This window comes from Polyodon spathula, chromosome 18, assembly GCF_017654505.1.
Source record: "Polyodon spathula isolate WHYD16114869_AA chromosome 18, ASM1765450v1, whole genome shotgun sequence".
NCBI classification, from domain to species: domain Eukaryota; kingdom Metazoa; phylum Chordata; class Actinopteri; order Acipenseriformes; family Polyodontidae; genus Polyodon; species Polyodon spathula.
In genome coordinates this window covers 29,339,902-29,366,151 of record NC_054551.1, presented here as the reverse complement: position 1 = coordinate 29,366,151, position 26,250 = coordinate 29,339,902, and the positions used below count along the sequence as shown (strand labels likewise).

The window sequence follows — 26,250 nt, the reverse complement described above, 5'->3', positions numbered from 1 at the left end:
ACCAGACCGGAGACTGACGGCTGCTAATTAACTGCTATGCTGATGAGAGTAGGCGCTGTGAGACGAGATTTCTGCCAGTGCCAGAGGTGCCAGGCTCTGACCCATGTGCACCAGTACCCAAACCTCAGTGCCGCTCCTGTATTTATATAGAGCCAGTGTGCAATATGTAACTTTTTAGTTGTCTGTTACAGGAGATACTGTTTGGATACAAGACTGTATCACATTGGCTTAAACACAGCAATAGGCATCAGTATAGTGTAGCGCATCAAGCGTTTTAGTAAGAGATTATCAGTTGGCAGAGAACCAAGGTAAGGCATTGTTGCTGATGGCAGCACGATCCCCTGACCTATTATAGTATATAGTCTTGTTTGAGCTGCTTCTGATGTATTTATTTAATCCTCTGTCTGCAGGGTCCCCCTGGTGGAGGAGGTCCACCTGGCACACCTATAATGCCAAGCCCAGCAGGTACACCTTTACAATCGCCACTGTATAGCACTTATGCTGTGTCCATTTGGTCAGTTTTCTTTTTACCCTCTTTCTCTGTACATAGTGTTTCTATAAGCCAGTGAACTCTGATTTACATGCAGACGTTTCCTTTCAAGCAGCTTCAACATGATCTGCGTCAACTTCCCAATACCATTATTTTGTCTTTTTTAATCCCCCCCCCCCCCCCCCCCCCCCCCCCCCCCCCCCCCCCCCCCCCCCCCCCCCCCCCCCCCCCCCCCCCCCCCCCCCCCCCCCCCCCCCCCCCCCCCCCCCCCCCAAATAGTCATGGGTTTTTGAAAATACATGTTAACACAGTATGTGTGCTTAATGTTGAAATAGCTGTACAGTTTATTCATCCTACTGATGGAAATCAAAGGGATTTTCAGTTGGGTTTTAATTAACAAGAACGTTCAAGTACTCAATGGCAGCCCAATAGGATGCAGGCAATTCAGATCAAGTGCTTCTAGCATTTGTAATTAAAGCAAGAGATTAACAGTGTTTCTTCACCTTTTTGATGTACAGATTCAACAAATTCCAGTGACAACATCTACACAATGATTAATGCTGTACCACCAGGAGGAAACCGAACAAGTGTATGGTTTGAATATTTATTAATCGGTATTTGAACAGTTTCAATGGCCACTATAGATATTTTCTCTACACTTGCTAAGCTCTGCACTCCAAAATGTAATTCCCGCTAATTAAGCAGTACCCTGCATAGTCAGGATTGTTACCTTTCGACACTCGCTTTGGTTGTGTTCTGGACCACTTTGCGGGGCTTCTCACACTTCATCTGGTGAGAAGGCATAGTGCTTCGATGTGTTAAACCACAGCCGATGTTCTGGAGATGGAAACAAATGATACAAAAAAAAAAATAAAAAAACACTGAAATGGTCACATCATCCACCATTACCACTCTGTAATGGTTTGCATTAAGGTGACAAAAAATGGTTTTCAATCCAAGGCAACCTCTACTCCTTCAGGTCACAGTGATCTCAATTTAACCCCTTGGGGAGCTCCACCTTATTGAGTTGCTCCCTGACGGGGTCAGCCTCTCTCCTGCCAAGCCATTTGTGGCTTTGTCTGCGCTGGCTGTGTGACCGTGTCTCTCTCTTCCTTCCCAGTTTCCGATGGGCCCCGGCTCCGACGGCCCCATGGGGGGGATGGGCGGAATGGAGCCACACCACATGAACGGATCATTAGGTAAGCCAAGCCTGCGAGTGAGAGTGAGCGCAATTTAATACAGCATACGCTCAACATGCCAAAAATGCTATCGATCTGCAATGGAAGCCTGTTATGAGGAGGGAGTTCTTGCTAAGAGCACTTGATGCATTTACTGTCGGAATGCATCGAATTTAAAGATATCGTTACTTCATCCAGGTGATAGGACAAACGCAATGTAAAGCAAAGTAGTACAGTTCTGTTTTTTAGTTAAGTTTTTTTCATTTGGGAACTGGCTTGTCACCTTTTATTTTTTTTTTAAACCGGTTATGCATTTAATATCAAATACATATTGTAAGTGCGCCTTTTTGTTTAAATTGTTTTACAGGGTCGGGAGATATAGACGGACTCCCGAAGGTAACTTATTTTATTTCATCCCCAATGGAAACATTTCTTTAAGTCTGTCAGTTTAGTGGAGGATCAGCATCAGGATTTTGTTTTTATTGTTAATATTCCATATTTATCGAATGTGTTAATAAACAATAAAAGCTATGCTAGATATTAATACTTTTTTTAATGCTGTGCAATCAGAACCATTGTATTTTATATCAAGTGTAAATTGTTACATTATTTCAATGAACACTAAAGATTATTTACAATTTTTGAATGCATGAAAAAAATGCAGCTGATTTGTTTGGTTGGCATATATTGATTTCTTGTGTTCTTCACCACTCCACCCCCTGCAGAATTCTCCAAACAACATAAGTGGCATTAGCAATCCTCCAGGCACTCCGAGGGATGATGGCGAGCTGGGAGGCAACTTTCTCCACTCCTTCCAAAACGACAATGTGAGTGAACCCTTAGATCGCTCCTGTCAAACATCGTGCTTAAGAAAAACTCCTATATTAAAAAGCAAATGCAAAAATAAATGTTCTACAGCAAGTACCTGTTTTAATGTAAACCTGTCCTAGTATTAATTAATGTAGCATTTAATCAAAATGTTGAACCCTTTAGGTGGTGGTACCATAAGCACTAAGCAGTTATTTTACCAGGTGTTGATTGTCATGTTTGTGGCTGTTTATTCAAAGTGCCTTTGTCATTCACATGTATTAAAACAAAAATAATCTGAGGGATTTGGAGCCTAGCAAGAAGATGCACTGAATGCTGTCCTTTTTTTTTTTTTAAATTTATTGACCTTAACTAGTGATCAGTGTTTTTAAGCCAGTTCTTTCTTGCTCTGTAGACCGCTCGAGTTGCTGTACTGTGTGGTTGTGTTTTTGCGTAGCAGCTTGGTTCCAAACCAGTTATCCTGTGTTGCTTTCTTTCAGTATTCTCCCAGCATGACGATGAGCGTGTGATTTCCCTCCCACCCCTCTCCCCCTCCCCAGGACAAGAATGAGTCAGCCGTCATCTGGAAGATAAAAGAGAGTTCGCAAGAAGCAGCTAAACATTTTGGCAAGGAACCGGGGAAACACCCCGAATTTAGTTTCATGCAATAAACGAAACAAAAGCTGAACTTCTTGCATTCCATAAAAAATGAAGGACAATTTTTTTTGACACATGACAAGACTTCTTTGGAAGGGTTAAATATGTATATGACACATTTTTTTATTATTTGTATTTTACTTTTCAAGCAAAACACAGAACGCCTCTAGCACCTGACTTGACCTCCTTTGCTTTTTCCTTTAAACCTGTTTTATGTATGTCTGTGCTGTGCCGCGCAGGGACGCTAGTCTAGGTATGAGAAATCACCTTGTCAGTGTTGTGGCTACTTTTTAAAAACTGGACAGTTACACATGCAATGTGGTTTCCTTCTGAAAACAGAAAGAAAAAACAGACTGTTAGCAATTCTGAATTGTGTCTTATTTTGGTAAACTGGCTCCTTCATCTAGCTACAAGGTGTCCTCTTGGAAGAAGCATCACAAACCTGCCTCCTATGGAATTCTTTGCAGTGAACTGTGGGACAGAAATTCAAGCCTTGAACTGGATGGTGAATCTTCTTTTTGTTTTAACCTTGTCAAATACCTGTGATAGCCATTGGACATTTATGTGGGATGAATACATTTTGAAAGCTTTTTATTTGGCTTTTTAATTCTTTTACATAAGTACTTTTTTTTTTTAAGTTGATGATTTAAGAGACCATTTAAAATGTATGTGTGTCATTGGTATTTCCTTTTCATACACTGATATCCCTGTAATGCATATGTGTCCTTTTTCATTTCCGATTTTGTTTATAACTGCCGTTCTGTAGATGCTTTAAGACAGACAGTTAATCGACTTCCACAGAAAAGTAATACCAACCGGTTGTAAATTGACACTGTGTGAATGATGCAAATCTATGTACAGTGCACTACCTGTAGATGGGCCTTTTCTTTCTCGTTTAGTTTTTTTACATAAGTCCACTTCTATAAAAAGTGTATGCTGTTATGTATAAAATATTATCTGCCTGACATACCATTGTGCTGATTCTCGAACATTGTAGCTGTTTCAGTGTTTCTTACCTTGTCGTCTGGTTAAATGAGAGAGCGAGAAAGTAATTCTACATTATAGTTTGAGTTCAATATTTGTTGCTAATGTTTTATCGAGGGATTGTTCTGTCATCTACCCCCCCCCCAAAGAAATTTATATCCATGTGTCTGACTGCAAATTGAGATACTTTTCATACTATTCGTTGGGGATGATTTGAAATGTTTTTTTTTTTTTTAATTGTTTTTAGGTTTGTAGGCTTTTACTGGACATTTTAAACATGCCAAGGGTATTTTAGTATGGTATTCTCATGGTTTCAGACGGATTAAAAAATGCAAAATGATTTGTTGTATTGCTGTGTACCCTTGGTCTCAAAGATGGCTTTTTTTTTTTCTTTTGTTTTTACTGAAACAATCACCTGGTAATGTAATTTTACAATAGCTAAATTATTTATCTTCAATGGAATGGGATGAAACTTTTTTCCCCCTCCCCACACTGTAATTAAATATAAAGATGAAAAACACTTTCTTATGGACCGGTTTTATTTTATTTCTACAGCACTGAATTGTAAATCTGGATATTGGTAATGTGAAGGGTATTGTTCAAATGATGTAACACAGTTTAGCATATTGGGTTAAATATTATCCTTGGTTGTGTAGGGATAATGTTTCTAGCAGGATGCTGACTAGACATTTGACAATTGATTTCAGTGTGACTTTTTCATCTTGGTGCGGATTGATTATTCACCATTGTTATGCCAAATCAGTCCTGAATCATTGCAAAAGTTGTCCTTCCTGTTTTTGTTCTTCCAGGACCTTTATTGAAATACAGGGTTTTATTGTAACTATGTATATTCTTGTTGTTTTGTTCAAGGATTGTGCAGCAAGACTACATGCTGAGTGTTTGTTTGTAGTGTATAGAGATACTGTCCCTGTTGCAGGGGTGACTAATGCTGGACTCACACACACATTCAAACCAGTGTTCTGCGTCTATATTCAGGATCTCGAGGTAATGCTGAAATTCGTGTAGCCCCCAATTTGCTGTGAACTTTGAACTTGCAACAGCCCACTGCCAAGCAGAAATATGGGAAGATATTGTAATTTGGGGGGGGGGGGGGGGGGGGTCTCATTGGGTCATTGCAGGCTAGGGGTGGCTGATGTAAAGTGACACGAGCTAGAATCAAAGCAAATGAAAGTCATGATTTGAGAAGATGTAATTTGCAATATCCCTTCTGTGAACATGGGAACGTCAGCTTATGTTCTAGTGCTTTGTTGGGATCGACGCAGAAAATCTGTCTTTGAAAGCTGTACAGTACAAAGTTTTCATGTGCATGAGAGGAACATAAACAGCATCTAATATGTAGGAATTGCTCCTTTCATGAAGTGACTTTGGCTATTTTAAATAACTATTACCTTGTGTAATACATGTGGAGCACTCTCTGCGTTCTTTACCTTTTTTAAATACTATTTTTAAATACATTTGGACTATCTGACTTGTTCATCGTATTGAACACTGATTTAGTTAATGGCCCTTTTATAGCAGCCTACATGTATGGCTTACTATCAATATGGCCTGTGCATTCACTGAATTTAGTCAAGTAATGTGGGAACATTTTATTGTGGAAAATGGATACATAAAGGGGGGCTGTCCTTTATGACCACACAAATAAACCTATTAGATGTTGACAGTGATAGAGCAGCTTTAATTGCATAATGTAAACCTTTAAGGGTGCAGTTTAAAGTTTATGCTCTTAAACAACTGTGTATCAAATGATTTTGCATTAACTATTGGGATCGTTGTTGGAAAGTAAGATGTTTTGTTTTGCGTTTTTTATGATAATGCAAACAGTACTATAAACATGTATTTGGATATTAAAACTCCAACACTTGCAAATAGAAACGTTTATTTTTTCTTAAATGTCAAAGTATTCGTGGAATAATGACAAGTGCAAAGTTTCAATTTAGCTCCGATCCTGTTCTATCCTCCATTGTAGTGGATGGAAGGTTGGTTGCTAGGTCAACACCACTCTGGTGCAGAGCTGCCTGTGGCAAAGTAGTCAGACAGGATCACACAGCTCCATGCAAGTGCAATGCAAGAAATTTCTTGAATGTCTGTGGCTGATACCCAGCTAATCCTGCAGGAACCTTTAAGGAGAGAGTAAAGCTCACATTAGTTACCCTCATAAAACAAAATGTCTTGTCCTCAACTCGATTCACATATACTATTATTGCAGTGAACTTTTTTGGACAGCCCTACGTAATAGATATTTCAGATCATTATACAGTTATTAAGTCTTCTGCTCATACATTAAGCATACTAATAATCATTCACACCTCCACTTCATTGACCACCCACTTCTATTATATTAAAAACAATGCAGCTGTGACTGGTTTCTACCATTTGTAATTTCAAACAATACACTGTGTTAATTCACATTACTTTGTGAATTACAAACACCACTTCAAGAAACTTTGCTCAACATAAATGTGTGTTTTTAGGTGCTGACCTTGATGATCTTCTTTTTAATCAAAGGGCGGCATTTTGCATAGTCATACAGGAGCTGATCTTGATCCATCCAAATCAGGTTTTTCACGCCAGTGTCTGGGCCTAGGTCTGTGGTGTTCAGCTGAAGCACGATGAACTGGAACAGTCTGCCATCTGTGGCAATACTCTGTATGACAACAGGGTGCTTGAGAACCTGAGGGTGCTCCTGTTGAGACAAGTAATGCTCTGTATGAGGGAAATGGAGTTGATCTTACAACATGATACTGGAGCTCAACAGCAGATAGCAAACAACGAAAGAAGTGTGGATGCTGAGATTTCTGCTTCCTGTGGCCAGTGGTTCACATTGCAATGCTGTTTTAAAAAACAATTTCAAGAACGCCATCTGTCAAGAAATGTTGTCCTGGCAACAATGGTGTGATCTGCTGTTTTTAAAGTTCAACGATGGCCAGTTGGTGCCCACGTTAAACAGATAATGCAATAAAGCAATGTCATCTGTAGAACAACACGATGGTCCCAGAATATTGTTGCCTCCACCTGCTAAGTTTATTTGTTTTGCAGTGAATAGTTTATCCACAACCGCAATGCAAAGTGCTTATTAACACAAAAGCAAAACATGGACTACACTTTTTGCTAAACTGTTATTATGAAACAGATTACAAGGTAGAATACAGAAAACTAATAATACTCTACACGTCCTTTGCGCCTGTAATTTTACACTGTCCTGAAACCATTAATAGGATGCTGTCCCCGCATACCCCATAGAGAGATTTGGCCCTGGCCAGGGCATTTCCAAAAGCAAACATGATCATCTTGGCCCGGAGTTGCTCTGGTTTAAACTTGGCAGCAGAGTCCTCAGTCTCAGTGAAGAACAAAGTGTGTGCGTGTGGATAAGGATACCCGTCTCTGAATCCTGAAAACAAAGTAGGTGCAAAAGATTATGATGCAGCATAAGCTTTGTTCATGCAGGTTACAAAATGTATAAAACTTTTTTGTTTGTTGCTGCTAAAGGCAAATACAGTATGCAATCCAAACAGGACAAAGTAAGTAATGAACCAAACATAATCTGCATCTTAAATAGCAACACTATGTCATAATCGGTAATTTCAGAGGTTCTTACTACTGAATTACAGGATATTTAATAAGATTATTAAGATGCATTCACAATCCTTAATTGAATTTGATTATGAAAGCATTCAGCTTTAAGGCCTACCGGTGTCATTTTTCTGATCATACACGTATGTAGACTGCAAATCAATGGTGGGAGAGATCGGGTAGAAAGTCTCCAGAGTGTGGTTTTCGGTGGCCAAGACTTCACCACTCGGGGCCACAGCTGGCAGAGGTGTCATGCTGTTCAACAGCATTCCATTCAGACCTCGCACTTGGAAAACATCTGTGTCTGGTGTAAAGGAGAAAATAACCTCGTTGCCTCATACACAGTCATAAGATCATTTGTTCTGTATGCTAAGAAATATTTTACAATGAATAGCAGTGTCACACAAAATGATAAAAAAAATTACTTGAGGATCCTTTTATAGATAAAACTTAAACTAGGGTCCCATTTGCTTTGTAGATAATGACCACAGGTGGGAATATATACTGTATATATTAAGCAAATGTTATTTCAATGGAGTAATAAAACATGTTCTACAACAAGCTACCTCTTTAACTATTTACTACTTGCAAAAAACACCATTCCTTTTTGTAAACCGAGAGCATGTAGTCATTTGGAAACGTTAGCTCTTAACAGCTGTGTATCAAATCCTTTATTAACAGTGGCTTATTGGGTTGCCCGGCTGCACACACAGACGCTTCAAGCTGTCTTGTAAGGTCATGTCAAAGAAACCTGAGTAAGCTGTAAAGGTTTCATTTAGACAAGCAGATCAGGTAAGCAAGGTGTATTTACTTGGACCTGGCTCTGGAAATTACTGTACTTGCATTGGTTTTCCTTTGTCAAATTTGAGCTAGTGAGGTCGAGCCCCAGAATCAGAACTAATGAGGCCTAAAATAAAAGGCAGGTCAGTTTGTTCAACACAATTTTCAACTGGCTTCTTACTGGACAAACAAAAGTAAGATGTCATTATTTACTGACCAAACCAATCCATAATCATCTGTAATTCCCATGTATTGTGTACTATTGCTTACATATCGTTGCACTTAGTTCACACCTCTGTGCCCTGCATTAAGTTTTAAATAACCAAATGGAGTCTAACCTCGGTTCCACAATGCCGCCACTCTATAATTTTCAGCCAGTATCCTCTTGGAAAGGGATGTGTGTTTTACTTGCAGAGTCCCGCACAAGTGCAGCAGATCCCGGAGCAGCACAGGACTTTAAAAAAATTAAAAAATAGTAATAATTCCTTCAATGTTTTTGTACTAGAAACTGCTAATCAATAACACACTCTATGCACCATATAGTTCAATCATTTTCTTACCCTATTTCTGAAAATTGAGGCGGTAATGTTGGTCAGGGCTCCGATTCAGAATATTGACACAATTATATAAATCTAAACCCACAACTCAAGGTTTTGGTCTCTACAATCTCTATGAAACTAACACAGCACACAGCCTCTGACAAACTGCCCATTGCCGAACAAGTCTAATAGGCTTATAAAATACAGCTGTGAACCAAACTGTAATCTAGTATCCAAAAGCATTTGGAACAGGGCTTTCTAATCCTCATCCTAGAGACCCCATGTGTCTTCTGGTTTTCATTCCAACTAAACCCTTCACTTAACTAATAATTTGCTTAATTAGCCCTTTTACTTGTTTTCAGCTTTTAAACAGTTGCAAGCTATCACATTGTATAAGTAACCTGTACTGTGCAAATTTTTAGGTGCTGAGAACAATAAAAAGGTCTAATTAAGCAAATTATTAGTTCAATTGGGGGTTTAGTTAAGTAATTGAGAGCTCAGAGGGAATGAAAACCAGAAGTCACATAGGGTCCCCAGGACCAGGGTTGGGAAGCTCTGATTTGGAGACGCTTCTCACCCAAAAACCAAAATGTCATATTAGCACAATATGGCAGCCGTATTGTTAGTTTTCTGGTACATTTCACCCGAGGTGTGTGTATATATAAGTTTATTTTACACCTTAGCATCATAATTTGTGGTTTGCTACCCAAGATAAGTCAACAATATCAGACAAGCGCAAGACTTTGAAGAGATAATATTTGAACCATTGCCACAAAAATGTTGGGCTTTTCATTAATCTGATATTCATGACTTATAAATCTAACAACAGTTTCTTGTGAGCTCACCAAAATCTGTCACGTTTGGGTCTTATTGCAGTGGTGTCCCAAAAACGTGCGTGGCGGATTGCTTGCTGGACACGCTCATCCTGGTCCTCAATCTGATTGGCTGAGTCCTCAGCCAATGACAGGATGTGTTCAGGAAGACCCTGTATCAGTTTGGACTTGGTTAACCACAGTGCTTGTCTGACACCTACATGAAAACAAACAAAATCTGCATAAGTGTTGCACTTGCCAAGTCAGCTAGCCCATCCAATACGCTCAGAATACGTGCACAATCTGGTAGAAAATTAAGTAAAATCTATGTGAAAACTTGATGTTAGTTCAAGTAACCCAGGCTAAATAAACCGGCTCTTCTAAACCTGCTAGAACAAACATTAGTAGCTCGGTTCGTTTTGTATTATCAGCCAGAGAGAAAAAACAGAATAATTGAACATGTTTAATGTATATTTGCTATGTGGCACTATGGGTGCTCCTGGGAAGGAGGCAGTCCAAATACAATGCGAGTGAAGCCTCTACTGCAAGGTTACCTTCCAAAATTTTTGTTCTCTGATTAAATACGTAACAAGGGTTTTCTTTGTGCAGCTTCATCTCTTCAGTTTTAGGTCCCCGATAATGGTGGGGGTCGTGCCAGTCTCTTTGCCAGTCAGGGAATATGGGTTTTGCCAATCCTGGTACGTAGTGCATCCTGTCGGCGTAAGTGACCCGCTCCAGACCTGGGATGGCAACAGTCTTCTTCTCTTTCCTTGAAGGAGGACCCCTTCCAAACAAGACACATGTCGCCGAGAAAAACCTGCGCCCACCCACATCACATCTTCTACTGTGTGAATAGTTTCCGAAAGCAGATCTCGCAGAGTTACCTACTTGAACCGCTAACAACATTGTTTCGGTAGACCTAACGGCGTGCTGTACGACTCTGGACATATTTAAATTATTACGCTTTTATTACAGACCAATTGAACAGAGAAGACTGTTGATATGTTCACTGTGACCTATCTTAAACCGCTTTATCCCAGCCCGCAAATGTCATTATGTACCACAGGAGGCAGCCATTTTGCATCACACTCAGCATTGTGGGTATTGAATTTGCTCGGGTCAAATTGTGGTAAGGGACCGTCAACAAATTCCTATTGTGTTTTAGAAGGAAAATATTTTTGATTGGGAAAATAACATTAATGATGAGGTTCTTTTTTTTGTCTAAAAACATACTAAAAACAAAAGATGTCTTATGCACATATGCGTTAAATTCATTCTCACGCGTAGTGCGGAAAATGTCTACGGTTTTGTGTTTATATAAACAGTTGTAGCTAACCCCCGAGGAAACTTCACCCACTGAGAACACTGTCTATGATGAAACCTGTACACTGTTAAGCTTATTTTGCAAACTGTAAGTAAAGTGAATTTAAAACACCTATTTATAGTATAAATGATATATCTACAATGATGATGATGTAAACTAAAAGGTATACAATTCAACATCGTAAGTGCATAATTTGACAGTGTTATGAAAAAAAAATTCAGTCATTGCAATTCAGGAAACGTTGCAAGAATGATGTAATTATCGTGTACAAAACAGAATTTTAGTGGAATGCATTTTAAATAGTTATAACTCAGCTGATACGTGCATCTATGCATAAATGTCGCTGTAGCCCCACTTATTAGATTTCATGCTATTGTTTTCAAATGTTAATCGTCAGTTTTTGCAAATGTTTTGTTTTTGGATTGATAACAAGAATATTTAATTAAAAAAAAAAAAAACCCTATTGAAAATATGAACTGTTGCTACAAACTGTACACACAGTGTGATTTGTTGCAGTATAAATTAAGGTATACAATAATCTCTTGTCAAAACATGAACAACGCGTGTTCTTTATAGTAGCAGCAAGTTAGGTCTCCCAAGCGTTGCCTAAATCTGGCAAGTTACCATGGGACTCTTTGGCTCAGAAAACTGGTCTCTGCTTTTTCCACTGGACATAAGTGTTTTCAACAGTAAATGTTCTAATCAGATCAACCGATGTGTGATGCATTTATTTTGTTCACTATATAACCAGCATGTGTGTACTTTGCTGCAATCTGTAATTACAGGCAATGGATAAATGTGATGATGAAGACTGGCTTCTATTAAAACCAAAGGAGCCCTTGCCCTCTCAGTGCTGTGCCAGTGGCTGTAAGCCCTGTGTGTTTGATACATATGAGCGTGAACTGGAAAAATGGAACAGAGCAAGAGAGAAGGGGGACATTGACCTTCTCGATGGAAAAAGGGAGACCCCGATGGTAAAGAAGAAAACATGCTATTCTGTATAAAGTTGTTGTTTCTTTTTCTCCAGCTGAGAATGGATCCTGCTGATTGTTCTTCAAATGAGACTAAACAGATTCCCATCTGCGTTGTGAGTCTTAAAATACTGCACGCAAAACCAAAGCAGGACATCCAGTACAAATAATTACTGCTTAAATCATTTAAAGGGTTTTCAGCGTTTTTCACTCAAACTCCCAAGAAAGAAAACAATAACTGGACTAGTTTGTGTGCTGATTTCTGTTTTCCATTCAGAAGAAACCCAGACTTTGGAATCAGATACACAAGTGTTTAAAAAGAGAACAGCCTTGAACTGACCTTCAGATGTTATTTTTACAGAAGAGTGATGACGCACTGATCAATCCAGACTGTTTCAGAGCTTTCCAGTTGGAGTCTGTGAACAAGATGACAGAGGCTGCCTCCCTATACAGATTCAGAGTTCCAAATGGTGGCAGCCTGAAGCTGAGTTTAGGACAGCATCTTGTCTTGAGGTACTGTATCACTCTCTGAGTGTAAAACACTGTGTGACAATGTGTCCGTTTTGCTATTAATTTCAAATATACTCACAGGGGCACCGTAGATGGGCTGGAAGTGCAGCGGGCATACACCCCAGTTAACAGAGTGAATACAGAAGGATACTTTGAGGTTTTGATCAAGGTACTGCAGAAAGTGAGCTTTTATCAGAACATATCCAGTTTGTTTTTAACATGTTAGAAATGCTTCTTTGAGAGGTTGTGTGAAAAAGAACAGCTACAAAGTTATACCGTACCGAACTGGGTCTTTGCTAAACAGTTATAATGGATCTTCAGTTTATTTGGTCACAACTTGTGTAATCTCAGAAATTATGATGTGTAAGCTTGACAGCATAACTCATTCTTACATTATAATGTAAAATGCTTTTCTTACTACTGCTATTTTACGCTTGGCATAACTAGAACTTGAATGATACATTGAATGATACTCTATGCATTTTTTTTTTAATTCAATGATATTAATTCAAAGATATATGCTTTTTGAATGTTCAATCAGCTGTATGAAGATGGGTTAATGTCACAGTATATTAAGACCTGGAAAGTGGGGGATGTCATTGATTGGCGCTGGCCATTTGGAGGATTTCCATATAAGCCTAATAAGGTTCGTCAATCATCTAATATTGTCCTGGGTGTTGACTATTTTATCAGGTAGCCTATATATATGAGATGGCGTGAACTATAGCAGCTGAAATATTAAGTGAAAGTGGGACACAAGGACACCACAGCTTTAGTGAGAAAAGATTCAAGATTTATCCACAGACATACTGGACTGTCTTATTTTTACCCATGCTGTACTGTATATAAAATGTTCTTATGTTTTTGGTTTTTTTTTTTCTTAGTATGGACATCTTCTGATGTTTGTCTCAGGGACTGGGATAGCACCCATGCTTTCCATAATACAATATATCACAGACAATGAAGAAGATGAAACCCTTGTAACACTGACAGGCTGCTTCAGAACCTATGAAGACATCTACATGAAATCGCTTCTTGAAGAGCAGTCATTGTACTGGAATGTCAAAACGTTTTATGTTCTGAGCAAGGTGAGTAATACAAGCTCTTATAACCCTACACAGTAGTACATAATAAGGGGGTAATAGACAACTACTGTTGTAGATTCCTTCGATGGCATTACCCATAACACCTTTGTATCCAGTGTTTTTTTTTTTTTTTTATTGTGTGTTGATTGCATTTAGGAGGAAACGCTTGAAAACCTTCCATGGAGTTACCGTGAGAAAACTCATCTGGGTCGACTGAACCTTGAAGTGGTAAAGACTTTGGTGAGCTCTAAGAGGAACGCCCCCTTTGCGCTTATATGTGGCTCTGTCACATTTAATCAAGATGTGCTCAACTATCTGAAAAGTGCAGGATTAGATCAGGATTCCTGTTTTATATTTTAAGTGCTATAACCCTGTTTTATGTTTTAAGTGCTGTGCCGATTTCAAATCTGAAACATGAATGGTGATTTGCAGTTGAGTCAAGGCTGCTGAATTAAACTGAGTGTGGATGAAGTCGACCCAAGCTTGTCCATATCTAGTTCAAGGATGTATGATTAAGACCCAGGGGACAACAGATGGTGGTCAACAAATCAGGAAAGGGGGAATTAACCATTTAAGCTGCAGCAAGTTCAAGATAATGAAGCAACTATTTATATATATATATATATATATATATATATATATATATATATATATATATATATATATATATATACACACACACGCACGCACACACAGTATACATAAAAATCCGTAAAGATGGTCATGTCATCCAGAGCCCAACTCTTTGTTCTCCAGTGTATTGACAGTTACTGTGTACAGTTTTGCATCACCTAGAATTTTTTAATTGAAACAATATGAACATAATTTTGATCTTTTATTTAACATCATGTAATCAAGAAACTACAACATGATATTCCAAAAATGTGCCAGAAGCCATAAAGTAGTACAGCATTTCATGTTCGATTTCAAAGTGTCAAATTTTTCAATGTTTGTCAGTTTTTCATTCAGCGATATGTACTTCAATATGGTAATATGTGATTGAATATGGTAATGTAACATTATTCAGCAGGTTTCATTCGACTTTATGAAGCCAAAAGTGTTAATTCTGTAGGATGATGAATACATGTCAAGTCTAAAGGTTTACTTGTGAAACTCGCGGTTTTTCAAAATTTCTTACGGCCATGCAATGGATTCTCGGATTTTTCACTAGTTTGTTATTGTTTGTGAGGCTACTAAACCTTATACATGATAAAGCGGTAAATCCAGTACAACTGGACAAGTGTATTATTGCATGGGGGGTAGGGGTCACCATGAAGAGGTGTACAATACCATTCTATATTCCTTTAGCTCCTACGCAAACTCCTCCCTTACTCCAAAGATAGAATTGCCTTGTCTCAAACTGACAGTTTGTCTGTGTCTCATTACTCGTACAGAGACGACGGAGAGGCTGTCAAGCTGTCAATGCCTCGTTCACGCAGAAATTACCATGGAAATAAAAGCTAAATGGGCATCAATGAGAATGTAATTATTAAAGTCAAAAAATATAATGTCCTTTATGATGCCAGTGTCAGTGGTTATAAAGACAATAAAAAGAAAGACGCCATATAGTAAGAAATAACAGAACAACTGGAAATTGATGGTATGTCTGTCTCTCTTTATATCACCTTAATTTTAGTCAAAGTGACGGGGAGCGCCACACACTGTTTTTGTAAAATGATGCTTCTTTGTTTTAATAATGTTGACCAATAATAATAATAATTACATTCACACACTAACTGAAGATTTTATTAAAACTGAAAATCAATTTTTAAAAAAAGTATATAAACCAAGTATATTAACCAATTCTCAGTATTTACAAAGAAATGCGTAGATGTATTCTTTTTGAATAATTTACATGTTAAACTGGATCATATATAAACATGCACTGTTAAATGCCTTTTTTTTAGTGTGTGGTGTACCCAGACTATTTCTTTGTCTTATTTATTTCGCCTCCAGAAAAGGAGCAAAATCAGACCATATGTTCTTTTCATGACTAGCTACAGTTGTGGTGTGTGTGTGTGTGTGTGTGTGTATGTTCTGTGTATATTTGTGTCATTTGCTTTGCTTCCTTCGCTCCCCCCCCACCGAACATAATCTAGTGGACTTTTGGCCACAGCTGTACTGTTACACTTCATTATTTTTGATCCAGGGGATTAACCAGACCAGTTTCGTTGTACTCAGTTTGAACTGTGCTTTGTTTTACTGTAAGGGAGCTTGGTAAAGCCTGACAAGGTGCATGTCTACACACCTACTTTACAATTCAATGGTTCAAACATTTTCAAATGGTTTATGTGTATGATCTTTTTCTTGCTAATGCAGAATAAAAGCTAAACAAATGTGCTCTTGTATTGATATGTACAGCCTGTGGTCCCAAGGGCATGGATGTGAATACAGAAATAAAGAGTGTCTTTTCGTAAGAATTGTCTGGGGACTGTGTCTGTCTTTCTATTCTGTTGAACAGTAAGTGACAGCTCAGGGACTTTGTTAAGAATGTCATTGGATTTTTTAAAAAACTTTAAAAGCATGGTTTAAAAGCAGATACGTCATTGTACAACTGGCTAGTGTGTAATAGTCTATAGGTGTTATTAGTCCACTTTGAGATACCTGGGCTGTAGCAAAAGGCAGAAACAGAAGAGATTCACTCGGAATACATGGCAAAAAAAGCAGCGATGCAGAAGAGGGTGCAATTCTGGTAGGTGTAGGAGGTGAAGCTGTCAGCGTGCAAGTCCCACAGGCAGCGGCTTGCCACCACAGCATCCTCATTGGCCTTCTTGCCCAGCGTCACCAGCTTGTACCGCGGAGGGGTGCTCTTCTGCACCGTGTCTTTGATCTCCTCGCTGAGATCCTGTGTCAGTTTGACGCAGAGGGTTGGATCATAAAAAACCTTTTCAAGCTTAGATTGGAGATACTCTTGCATCAGTTTGTCCACGACGAGGAAGTGTCAGGGACCTACAAGAAATCAATCAAATGGAGAAATGTAGTGGATGCTACTTGTGCTACTTGAGATGAACTATAATAGAACTTAGAGGATTACATTAAACTAAATACAGTTAATGCATATGGGATACAACAGCTTTTAAGTTTAAATGAAGGACCAAACTCAAAGCAGGAAATCATCTATAGGCATTTTGATTCACTTGAACCAAAAATAATATAATTCCACACCACTGTGTTTATTTCACTAAAACATTGTTCCTCACAAAAAAAAAAAAAAAAATTAAAAAATCACCTGAAAACTACTTTCAGCTGATTGGGAGATATGTGTAGACTGGAACATGTATTAAGAACAGTACACTATGTATCACTAAACACTACTGGCATGGATCATTATGACTAACAGCACAACTAACCTGTCTATGTTTGAAGCTAAAGAGAGAGATTGTCTTCTGTTTTGCAGTTTCTGGTGTTCAAATATTGATACAACTTTGCAATAACTGAACTGCAAGGCTATCTGTTGATGGACAGTGACAGGCTGAACCCTTGCAATCTGATTTATAGTTTAATCCCTGCTATGAAGATATGACCTTGTTTTCTCTGCTTGCTTAAATATTGATCTATGTTTAATATTGTTTTCTGGTCCGTTGTATTTTCAAAATATACAAAACGCACCATAGGCAAGTAGCAAGCACTCCTAGGAATGTTGCTATGAATGTTTTCCTACCGTTTAAAGACTTCAATTGATCTAAACAATGGCAATCTTAATACTGCCACAGGTAAATAAAATGTTTGTACTAAGGTTATAACAAAAAACAAAAAAAACAAACATCTAATAGTGTAGTATATCAAATCCACCACTGTTTAGATTCAATTACCACCCCATTTAGATCAACTGAATTACCCCACAGTCTGTAAACTTGCCTGTGGTGTGTTTCTATATAATATAAATGATGACACATTGAACATTGTTTGTAAAGAGTGTGGTTATGGGGTTACTACTGTAAAGAAACATGTTTTTTCTGCTTATAATGCACATTGGATTTACATGAAGGTCATGCCATAGTCCTGTGAAAAAAAAAAACACTTTTAGCCATGCACTTTATTTCTGCTAAAATCAGATATGATAACAGAACCCACTCCCATGCAGCAGATTACATTTACCTGGTCATCAGTGATAGTGACAGGCTTGCGCAGACGGGCTGCAGTCCCTCTAGTTAAGGCTAGTTTTAAAGCAGTGCGTGCCTGATAATCAAAGACAAATAAATTTAACAAAGATAAATAAAAAACACAGGCTATTGTAGTAACATACTAGTAACTTGGCCCCCACCAACAATATAATGGCATATCCATATAAAAGTTAACCATTGTACATTAACAGCATGTCAAAGAGGAATAAAGCATGGTAAAGCATGTAGGGTAGTGCACTGTTTGTTAGCATTGCAAAGCCCAGAGAGGTATGATATCATCATTTTTAAAACTACAATGAAAGCATAGTATAACCATGGGGAAAACTCCAAAATTATTGTATAGATTTACTGTGGTAAACTTTTCTAAGTGACGTGTTGCTGTACTAGATTCGATCTGAGATCATAAACATGTATTTAATCACTCCTGCAGATAGAAAACCCATTGCAGGATCACATCATAAATAGATAATTACATAGCACCACCACAGCGCCTTGAAATAATAGAGAAAGTTACCTTTAGCCCTCTCTGTGCGGCTAGTAGTGCTTTGAGGCTAATCATCCTGTTGCTTTGAGATGTAGCCTGCAAGGCTTTAGAGGACTTGTGAGCAAGCTCAGGGTTTGAGGGTTTAGCAGCCATAACAGAGGACTGTAAAATAAAACATAAAAAATCCCATTATATTAAATGACAACAACAAAAAAATAGTATCCTTACCGTATTTATTCAATTTGGTAGGTACGCGAGAGAGTGACACAATATTGTTCTGTATGTACATTACAGATGCTCCAAACCCCCCTTGGAATGTAACACTATTAGGGACTCCACGTTATAGGACTGCAATACTTTATAAATAAGGAAGCACTGCAGTCACTCATATCATTAAAATGTGTTACCTGCTTAACAACATACCATGCATTATAGGGCATGCCAAAGGTGTGACATTTAATCATGCAGGACTTTAAATAAAAAAAAATAATCTATTGTCTCAGTCAATTAAGGGTCATTTAGCATCATGTCTATCAGAATGAATGAAAATGTTTTTGTTAGTATCATAATGTAATTTGTACTTGTAGGTAAACAAGTTTCCAAGGCATCAATTGTTTTTTTTTTTTTGTTTTTTTTTGTTTTTACTTTCTATGCTTTGTAAGGCAACTGTTATAGTGTTATGTAATTTCTGGGCTTGTTTCTTATAATTGAAAAAAAGTACGAATTTGCATTATTATTATTATTATTATTATTATTATTATTATTATTATTATTATTATAAATAATAATAATAGTGATGATGGTAATAATAATACAGTCTACAAATACAATTTCTACAGTTACTTATATAGCCTAAATAACTACATACAATTATATATCGTAGCCAGAATGTTACATACCTGCTGTATCTTTCCCCTTGTTTAATTAATAAAGTGGTGCCTTAAATAATTCGATAACACCTGTATGTATTAAACTCTTGCCACAGCCTGCCACTGCTTCTGGTTGCTAAAGCTATGCGCTCCTTGTTATTCATTTAACTCATCAGATGCCTTGCCACGCCTCTGGTTTTGTAAACAATTAAAGTCAACAAGGAAACGCACTTGTAAACCATTTATTGGCATAGGAAATTAAACCAAATCTGTATATTGAAGAACTGCATTGTTATTTAATTAGTGACACGCGTTACCTCTCTTGGCTATGTCCGATGCTAAGGTCATACCACATTAGAAATGCTTGATAATTGATAACACGCTCCCTTTGCCGCAGTAATTTAGCTATTTAGATATGGCAATTATACACTGCATTGCTCAACATTAAAAAAAAAAAAAAAAAAAAAAAACCTGGTACAAGCGGGTTATCTGGAAAATATTTCACGTTGTTAGGCAAAACATATTCACATAACAAATATATACACTTTAAAAATAGTGTTAACGATAATTTAAAGAGTGGAATTATCTCATTAGTTAGGGACTCGAAAAAATATGAATCAGCTGAAATCCCTAAGTATGGTTCTAATGCTTCTAGAATGTTAGAGAAAGCCCCATCAGGACTTACCGAAATAAAATGCCATCTAAAATGTAATCGGTCTTAAAGTAGGCTATATATTGAAGTTTAGGCACACATAACCAGGACAAGGCAAAATAGAACACAAACTTGGATCTCTTCTTTAGCAAACTCGGTGTCGACCCTTTGTTCCATGTATCAAACATTTATGTCTTTCCCCTAAACTCGTGTGTATTGACATGGTACCGGTATCATGTAAATCTCATAGACATTTGATACAGACCATTAAAATTTAGTGAAGGAGTCAGGGTCAGGTTACTCATTCAAACTAGTGATACATTATTAATCCCACTATTAATTCTACAACCCTTGACTTCATTTCAGAACCATGAGCATTTTCACCTTGTTGGAGCTATAGAACTATTGTGTCCAAGTATGCAGAACATCCCAATAAGGATTGCTGTGTTAGTTCATTTTCTCTGCATGGCCAGCAAGGGTGTAACAAAGAAAGGTAAGAACGGTTTGCTTTGTTGTTACCGGCAATTTATTTTAATTACAGGTAGGGAAACTGTATAGAAAAAAAAAAACAACAACATTTCAAACTTACATTTTCTGTGTCTTCTTCCAAACGTGAAACCTACAAACAATTTTGGATGAAGTTTTTTTTCTGTATCAGATGTATTTTTTTTATTGTGAACAGTCATAGAACACATTATCATTTGTCAAGGTTTCTGGAGATTGCATGAGAGGCACAACCTGTCATTTGCCTCCATTCTCTTCTTGAGTTTAAACAGAAGTGAGTTAAATATTAAAATCAGGTATGTATTAAATTTTATTTTAAAGAGCGATAGACAGTTTACTAGTTAATGGTGTGTACATAGACAGACAAGCGATGCATGTTGCAAAACCATTCTATTCTGCTTGTTTTACGTGTGTTTGAGAATAACCAGATACATTTTCATCAACTGACACATACACTTGTAGCTGTATAGATACTCTTTAACTACATAAAACAATACTTGTTGAATTTTAATTTCATTGTATGATGGTAATGGTTTACTGCAGTATATATTAAAAGTGCTGTCAGACACCAAAATCCTAAAAATGTTACAATGAAAATTACAGTAAACATAATCCTTTACACATAAGGAAAACAACATTAGACTTTTTCGAGTAGTGAAGGCAATCTTTGCTCTAAAAGCAGGCCCTTGGCGGTTAGTTGGCACTTCAGTCATATTTTTGTTTCTCATATGCAATGATATTAATTGCTAAAGTAATATAATATAAGTACTGCTTTTTTCTTGGTAGTTTTTATTTGTTCATTTGTTCATACTGAACCTCACAGGCTGTCTGAGCTGGCCTAAAGAAAAGCAAGGTGGCCCTCGCATCAGTGCTGTGCAGATAAAGTGCAGACCGCTTTTGGATATTTATTTATTACAAATTTTAGACATTAATGCATCTACAGTACATCTAATTGGGTTCTGCTGAAGATAGCCTTTTTAAAGGAAGTTTTCTTCTATTCGTGTCTTGTTGGATTAACGTAAAAAAAGATCTGACCAGGTCTAATTCTAAACCATTATGGCTTGCCATACCCATTGTTATCCCTTTGTGGTTATATTTAAATCTGTGTTTGCAACAGGAGTTAAATGTGGCGGTATTCTTTCTGCACCTAACGGCAATGTCTCCAGTCCCAACTTCCCGGGGATGTACCCCTTTGATACAGAATGCTCGTGGCTCATTGTGGTGTCCGAGGGATCGTCGGTGCTGCTCACATTTCAGCATTTCGACTTGGAGTATCATGATAGCTGTGAATATGATTACATAAAGATTTACAACGGGGTCTCCGAGGATGAAGGCAATCTCCTGGGCAAGTTCTGTGGCAAGAGCACTCCCCCTCCATTCACCTCCTCCTGGCACGTCATGGCCATTGTTTTCCACTCCGACAGGCATGTGGCTAGCAAGGGGTTTGCAGTCACTTACAGAAAAGGTAATACTGTTAAAATATGTAAAACAGTACAGCTTAATAGAGCGAACGGCTAAAATTGCACAGCTTAATAAAATGGAAACTGCTTTTAATGTTCTAAACAGGGGCTGATCTTAACACTGCTGTTGTACCTCACTTCACAGTATGTTCTCTCTGTTTTCTCTCTCCAGATGTGTGTGGTGGGGTTTTAACTGGTCTGTCCGGGATTATATCCAGCCCTGATTACCCTGATAATTACCCCAACAATGCAGAGTGCTACTGGACCGTCCGAGTCTCCGACCACACCATGGTCAGCCTGGTTTTCCTCGACTTCCAGCTAGAGAACAACGAGGAATGTAACTTTGACTATGTGGCTACATTTGATGGGTCTGCAATGACAGACAAACACCTAGGTAATTACTGTGGTGGTAACAAACCCCCAGATATTATTTCCAGCACCAACCAGTTGCTAGTAGTGTTTAAATCGGATTTCAACATCGGAGGCAGGGGCTTTAAAGCATATTATTTTTCAGGTAAGACAATCCAAGAATTTCTTGTTTGAGATTAAAAAAAAACTTGTAACCCCTTTCTTTTATTTTATCATGGCTCACGCAGCAGCTGTAGTTGGTATGGTATACCCAGCATACAGCTTCATGGGACCTATTGAAGAGGGAATCAATCAAAGTAACCAAAAATTAGGTTAGAATGATGAAAAGAATAGAATGTTTGAACTACCCAGCTATGCCTGCAGGCAGGTCCATAACCATAGCTGAAATTCTACCGAGGTCACATTGAGGTTTCAAGCTATAGCTGCAGTATTTATATGACTGCTTGGTATTTACTATTCAACCAGTTACACAGAAAAACCAACAGAGAAAATTAAGGAGACTTTTGTACTGAAGACACGACCTCTGTGTCTTCATAGCTAGTTATGGCCATGCCTGCAGGGGTATCCATAATTTAGAAGTATAATTATCTAAAAGGCACAACTAAATACAGTACTGCTGCCTTTATGTCTTTGCCTTTTTACAGACAAAAATCCAGAAGAGATAACCAGATTTGTAGCCACAGCAGTTAAATTTTACATTCACTAAATTATGTTTGTTCCCTTCATTACCTTCACTCATTTCATCTTTTTTTTTGTTTTGTTTTAAACACAGGTGAATGTCAGCAGGTGTTTACAGCCCTTACAGGTAATTTTACAAGCCCCCAGTATCCTAACGTCTACCCCAACAATATTAACTGCCACTGGACAATCAGCTTAGCCCCAGGATACAGGATCAAGCTGTTCTTTTCTGACATGGCTTTGGAGGACAGGAACAGCCTGACCGACGCCTGTGACTATGATTCTGTGGCTGTTTATGATGGGAGCAGTGACTCGGATCCCTTGCTGGGTAGGTGGTGTGGAGGCGAGCTGTCTCCCCCTCTTCTGTCCAGAACCAACAAACTCCTCATCGTCCTGAGCACTGACCGTGACTCTGCAAACAAGGGCTTCTCTGTCACCTACACGGGAGGTGAGTGCCAGAGCAAAATACCTGCATACCTCAATCATACTTGGAAAGGGCAGCGGGGCCACAGCTACAATAGGGTTATTATTCAAGTTGTTATGAGTTTACTGTTTTTACATGTTGCAACTTGCATTTATAATGCCATCCAGGGTCTATGGAAATGTTTACCCAGACCTTGCTGTTCAAGGGGTCATCTAAAGATTTTAGAATATGGCAGAAAGCAAGCTTCTCTCCCATTTTAATGAGACCTTAAATCAAGTTTTTTATTTTATTTTTTTTCATTCTGTAACAAATCTCTTAACTTTTTTGATTTATAAGTGTCTTTGTTTCTTATCAAAATGTTTCAATGTTAAAGTATTTTTGTTATTATATTCTAGGGATAAAGGTAGTTCCTTTATCTCGACTTCTCCTGGTGGTGGGTAATGATAGTATTTATAACTTTCACTTCTCATTTTGGACCATCACAATTCTGTAATAATTTTTGTTTTCCTATATGAAGTAGTTCCAATGAATGTCAGCTGTAGCAGAACTGATTTCCAGATCCAGATCGCACAGCAGGTCCTTCCTAAGCTGGATCGCCACAGTATTTACCTGGGGAACCCCTCCTGTGCCGCACTGACTGTTGCCTCCACTTACAAAATAATGGCCAGGTTTGACTCCTGTGACACAGCATCTCAGGTAAAGAAAAATAAATATTGAGAATGGCAGTGTTTTGAATTTGTTTTGTCAAAAAAATAAATAAATAATATTCACCCTCCGTTAACTAGCCCCTTTATTTATAGAATCTTTACATAGTCTATGTAAGGATTTACTAGAATGGTTTCCTGTAGAACCATTCCAGTAAATACATAATGCTGAGACACATTTACTGGTCAAACGCATGCTTTATGATCTAAGCCCATAAACAGTCTTCATGCCTCTTTTGCATCATACTCAATTGCTTTGCAGAAAAGAAGAAACACCACAATGATAGTGAACACCCTCTACATTGACTTCTCTGAGGGACACCAGGAGAACAGGCAGCAGTATGAAGTCCTGTGCAACCCCAAACGGAAGGAAGCCTCAGTGAATATCATCTCAGGGGGTGACCCCAAAAGGCTGAGCCAGCAGGCTGAGAACCTGGTGGAAACACAGCCAGTGCAAACAGACACCTCGGATTCAGACAGCTTGAAAAAACATGACACCAGCGACATCGTCTTCATCAGTATCTGTGTTCTGGCTGGCATCCTAATGCTGATTGCTATTATAGGCTTGGTACTGCTTTAAGAAGCAGCCACCAAAGTTAGCTTTTATTTTAAAGAGTTGCTAACAAACACTTGACTTTTTAAAGGAACTCAAAGATATAAATAGAAGTATACCGAGCAGCACTGTTGATCTTTTTGACAAGTGTAAATAATGTACAGTGACATTTGTTATTTCATAATGTGTGGAATTGTCATTTGTCATAAATAATAGCTGAAATTGGTTTTAAACCCCTTTTATATTGCACATTATTACAGTTTAATTTCAGTAAGTGAACTATAAAAAAAGCACCAGCATATCATTTAGATTTGGTGTGGAAACCATTCTCCATAGCCTGGTCGGAGCAAAATGTACGGTACAGTGCAAATAATTCCTTCATTTAGTCTGCATTTAAGTACAGTAATATAGCACCTCTTTCTCTATTCTTGAATGCAAAATGTATGAAATAAATGCACAGCAGAATGTATGGCCCTGATTTTATTCAATACTGCACACAGGTTGAGACATGGTAAGTACAGGCTGTTGTACATTAATTAATTCACAATCATAAAAGATGTTTCTGTCCGTCAGATATACGTGCAGTGTAAAGGGTGCAGGGCCGTGATCTATTCTCATTCTTTACATTTCATCTAGGGCACACTGCCACCTAGTGGTATTTAATTAACACTACAGCTATTCTTTTTTTTTTTTTATTTAATTGTGCAGGAGCAAGAAAAAGCACACCTACAAATGATAAGCTGGCAAATAACAGAATTGCAGTTTGCGGAATACAGTCCAGACACACTTATCATAAAAAATGTAAATGTTAAATAAATATAGTGAAAACATCGTGTAAAAAAAATCCATCATTCATTGTTTTTTTTGCATGAAACTAAATATTAAAATGTTTAAAAGAACCTATCTATGCACAGATTGATTTATTCACCAGCAGAACAGAACTTTACAACAGGCTATTTCTAAATAACTGGTATCCAAGAACAATATGTTGTCTTTAACCAGTGAACCATTGCAAAGGATAGAGAAGTAGACGAAGACAGAGTATGTATGATTCATGTCACCATCGGGTGTTTTATACAAAATATTCAGTTTTTAAGGATTAACAGCAGTTTATTATATTTATTACCACAATGTTTCCATACAGTATTTATAAAATGTATCAAGGATTAGTGGAAAAATAAAGTTCAGCTCTGAAAAGCCTGTTTTTATGAACATCCATCAATAATGTTTTTCATTTGGTAGAACCTGATGACAGACATTTACCGTTCAGACGTATTTTTTGTTGGTTTTTACAAACTGGTTCACAGGTAGCTCGCTGTCTTTGTCCTGTGTCCGGATATCAAGCTTGTGTTTTAAGGTGAAAACTAGCGACTTTACCTAGTGCAGGCCCCCGCTGATGGGTCGAGAGCACTGATGGAATACCTCTCTCTCGATGTTTTCAACAAGGGGGTGATCAGCATGGAAATGAGAAACATAGAATCGCTGTGAACTTACCTGCAGCATCTCCTACAACTCCTTTTGATTCAGGGAGTTTGCTTCATTTTACCCCACTGCTGGTTTATGTTTACTTACATGCTTACTTACAGTTTTAGAAATTAACTGGAACTAAACTATGATACGGGAGCATTGAGAAGGGCACTGAAGCTAATGAGATTTAAGAAAACCCCAGCAATATACACCTTTGAAGTATTTTTTTAT

At 37.9% G+C, this 26,250-nt stretch overlaps 4 protein-coding genes across 6 annotated transcripts in view; 3 read left to right on the top strand and 1 right to left on the bottom strand.

The window, feature by feature from the left end:
• The window catches only part of LOC121330724 (single-stranded DNA-binding protein 3-like), a 17,633-nt gene extending 13,417 nt beyond the window's left edge, over positions 1 to 4,216 (top strand). The window contains exons 5-10 of the mRNA XM_041277446.1: positions 393 to 465; positions 1,009 to 1,079; positions 1,611 to 1,689; positions 2,036 to 2,064; positions 2,394 to 2,495; positions 3,036 to 4,216. Coding sequence (XP_041133380.1) covers positions 393 to 465; positions 1,009 to 1,079; positions 1,611 to 1,689; positions 2,036 to 2,064; positions 2,394 to 2,495; positions 3,036 to 3,146 — 465 coding nt within the window. The 3' untranslated portion in view covers positions 3,147 to 4,216. The remainder of the gene's footprint in view (positions 1 to 392; positions 466 to 1,008; positions 1,080 to 1,610; positions 1,690 to 2,035; positions 2,065 to 2,393; positions 2,496 to 3,035) is intronic.
• A 1,783-nt stretch (positions 4,217 to 5,999) lies between these two features.
• On the bottom strand, positions 6,000 to 10,919 carry LOC121330873 (39S ribosomal protein L37, mitochondrial-like). The gene is made up of 7 exons (XM_041277764.1): positions 10,396 to 10,919; positions 9,875 to 10,058; positions 8,829 to 8,944; positions 7,829 to 8,014; positions 7,374 to 7,528; positions 6,620 to 6,823; positions 6,000 to 6,257 (listed from the first exon to the last, which is right to left on the bottom strand). The coding sequence occupies exons 1-7, from the start codon at positions 10,787 to 10,789 to the stop codon at positions 6,180 to 6,182; spliced, it is 1,317 nt and encodes a 438-aa protein (XP_041133698.1). The 5' UTR covers positions 10,790 to 10,919; the 3' UTR covers positions 6,000 to 6,179.
• A 262-nt stretch (positions 10,920 to 11,181) lies between these two features.
• LOC121330654 (NADH-cytochrome b5 reductase-like) lies at positions 11,182 to 15,286 on the top strand. 3 transcript variants are annotated; one of them, XM_041277338.1, is made up of 8 exons: positions 11,182 to 11,252; positions 11,951 to 12,139; positions 12,498 to 12,649; positions 12,728 to 12,815; positions 13,188 to 13,292; positions 13,531 to 13,734; positions 13,888 to 13,971; positions 15,126 to 15,286. In XM_041277338.1, the coding sequence occupies exons 2-8, from the start codon at positions 11,954 to 11,956 to the stop codon at positions 15,186 to 15,188; spliced, it is 882 nt and encodes a 293-aa protein (XP_041133272.1). In that variant the 5' UTR covers positions 11,182 to 11,252; positions 11,951 to 11,953; the 3' UTR covers positions 15,189 to 15,286. The 3 variants fall into 3 exon arrangements, with proteins under 3 accessions (XP_041133272.1, XP_041133271.1, XP_041133273.1); XM_041277337.1 differs by having other exon boundaries at positions 13,888 to 15,218; XM_041277339.1 differs by lacking the exon at positions 13,188 to 13,292 and having other exon boundaries at positions 13,888 to 15,218.
• A 5,039-nt stretch (positions 15,287 to 20,325) lies between these two features.
• cdcp2 (CUB domain containing protein 2) lies at positions 20,326 to 25,269 on the top strand. Its single transcript, XM_041277443.1, has 6 exons — positions 20,326 to 20,353; positions 21,482 to 21,829; positions 21,997 to 22,338; positions 22,966 to 23,319; positions 23,813 to 23,991; positions 24,262 to 25,269. The coding sequence occupies exons 1-6, from the start codon at positions 20,326 to 20,328 to the stop codon at positions 24,577 to 24,579; spliced, it is 1,569 nt and encodes a 522-aa protein (XP_041133377.1). The 3' UTR covers positions 24,580 to 25,269.
• The last annotated feature ends 981 nt before the right edge of the window (positions 25,270 to 26,250 follow it).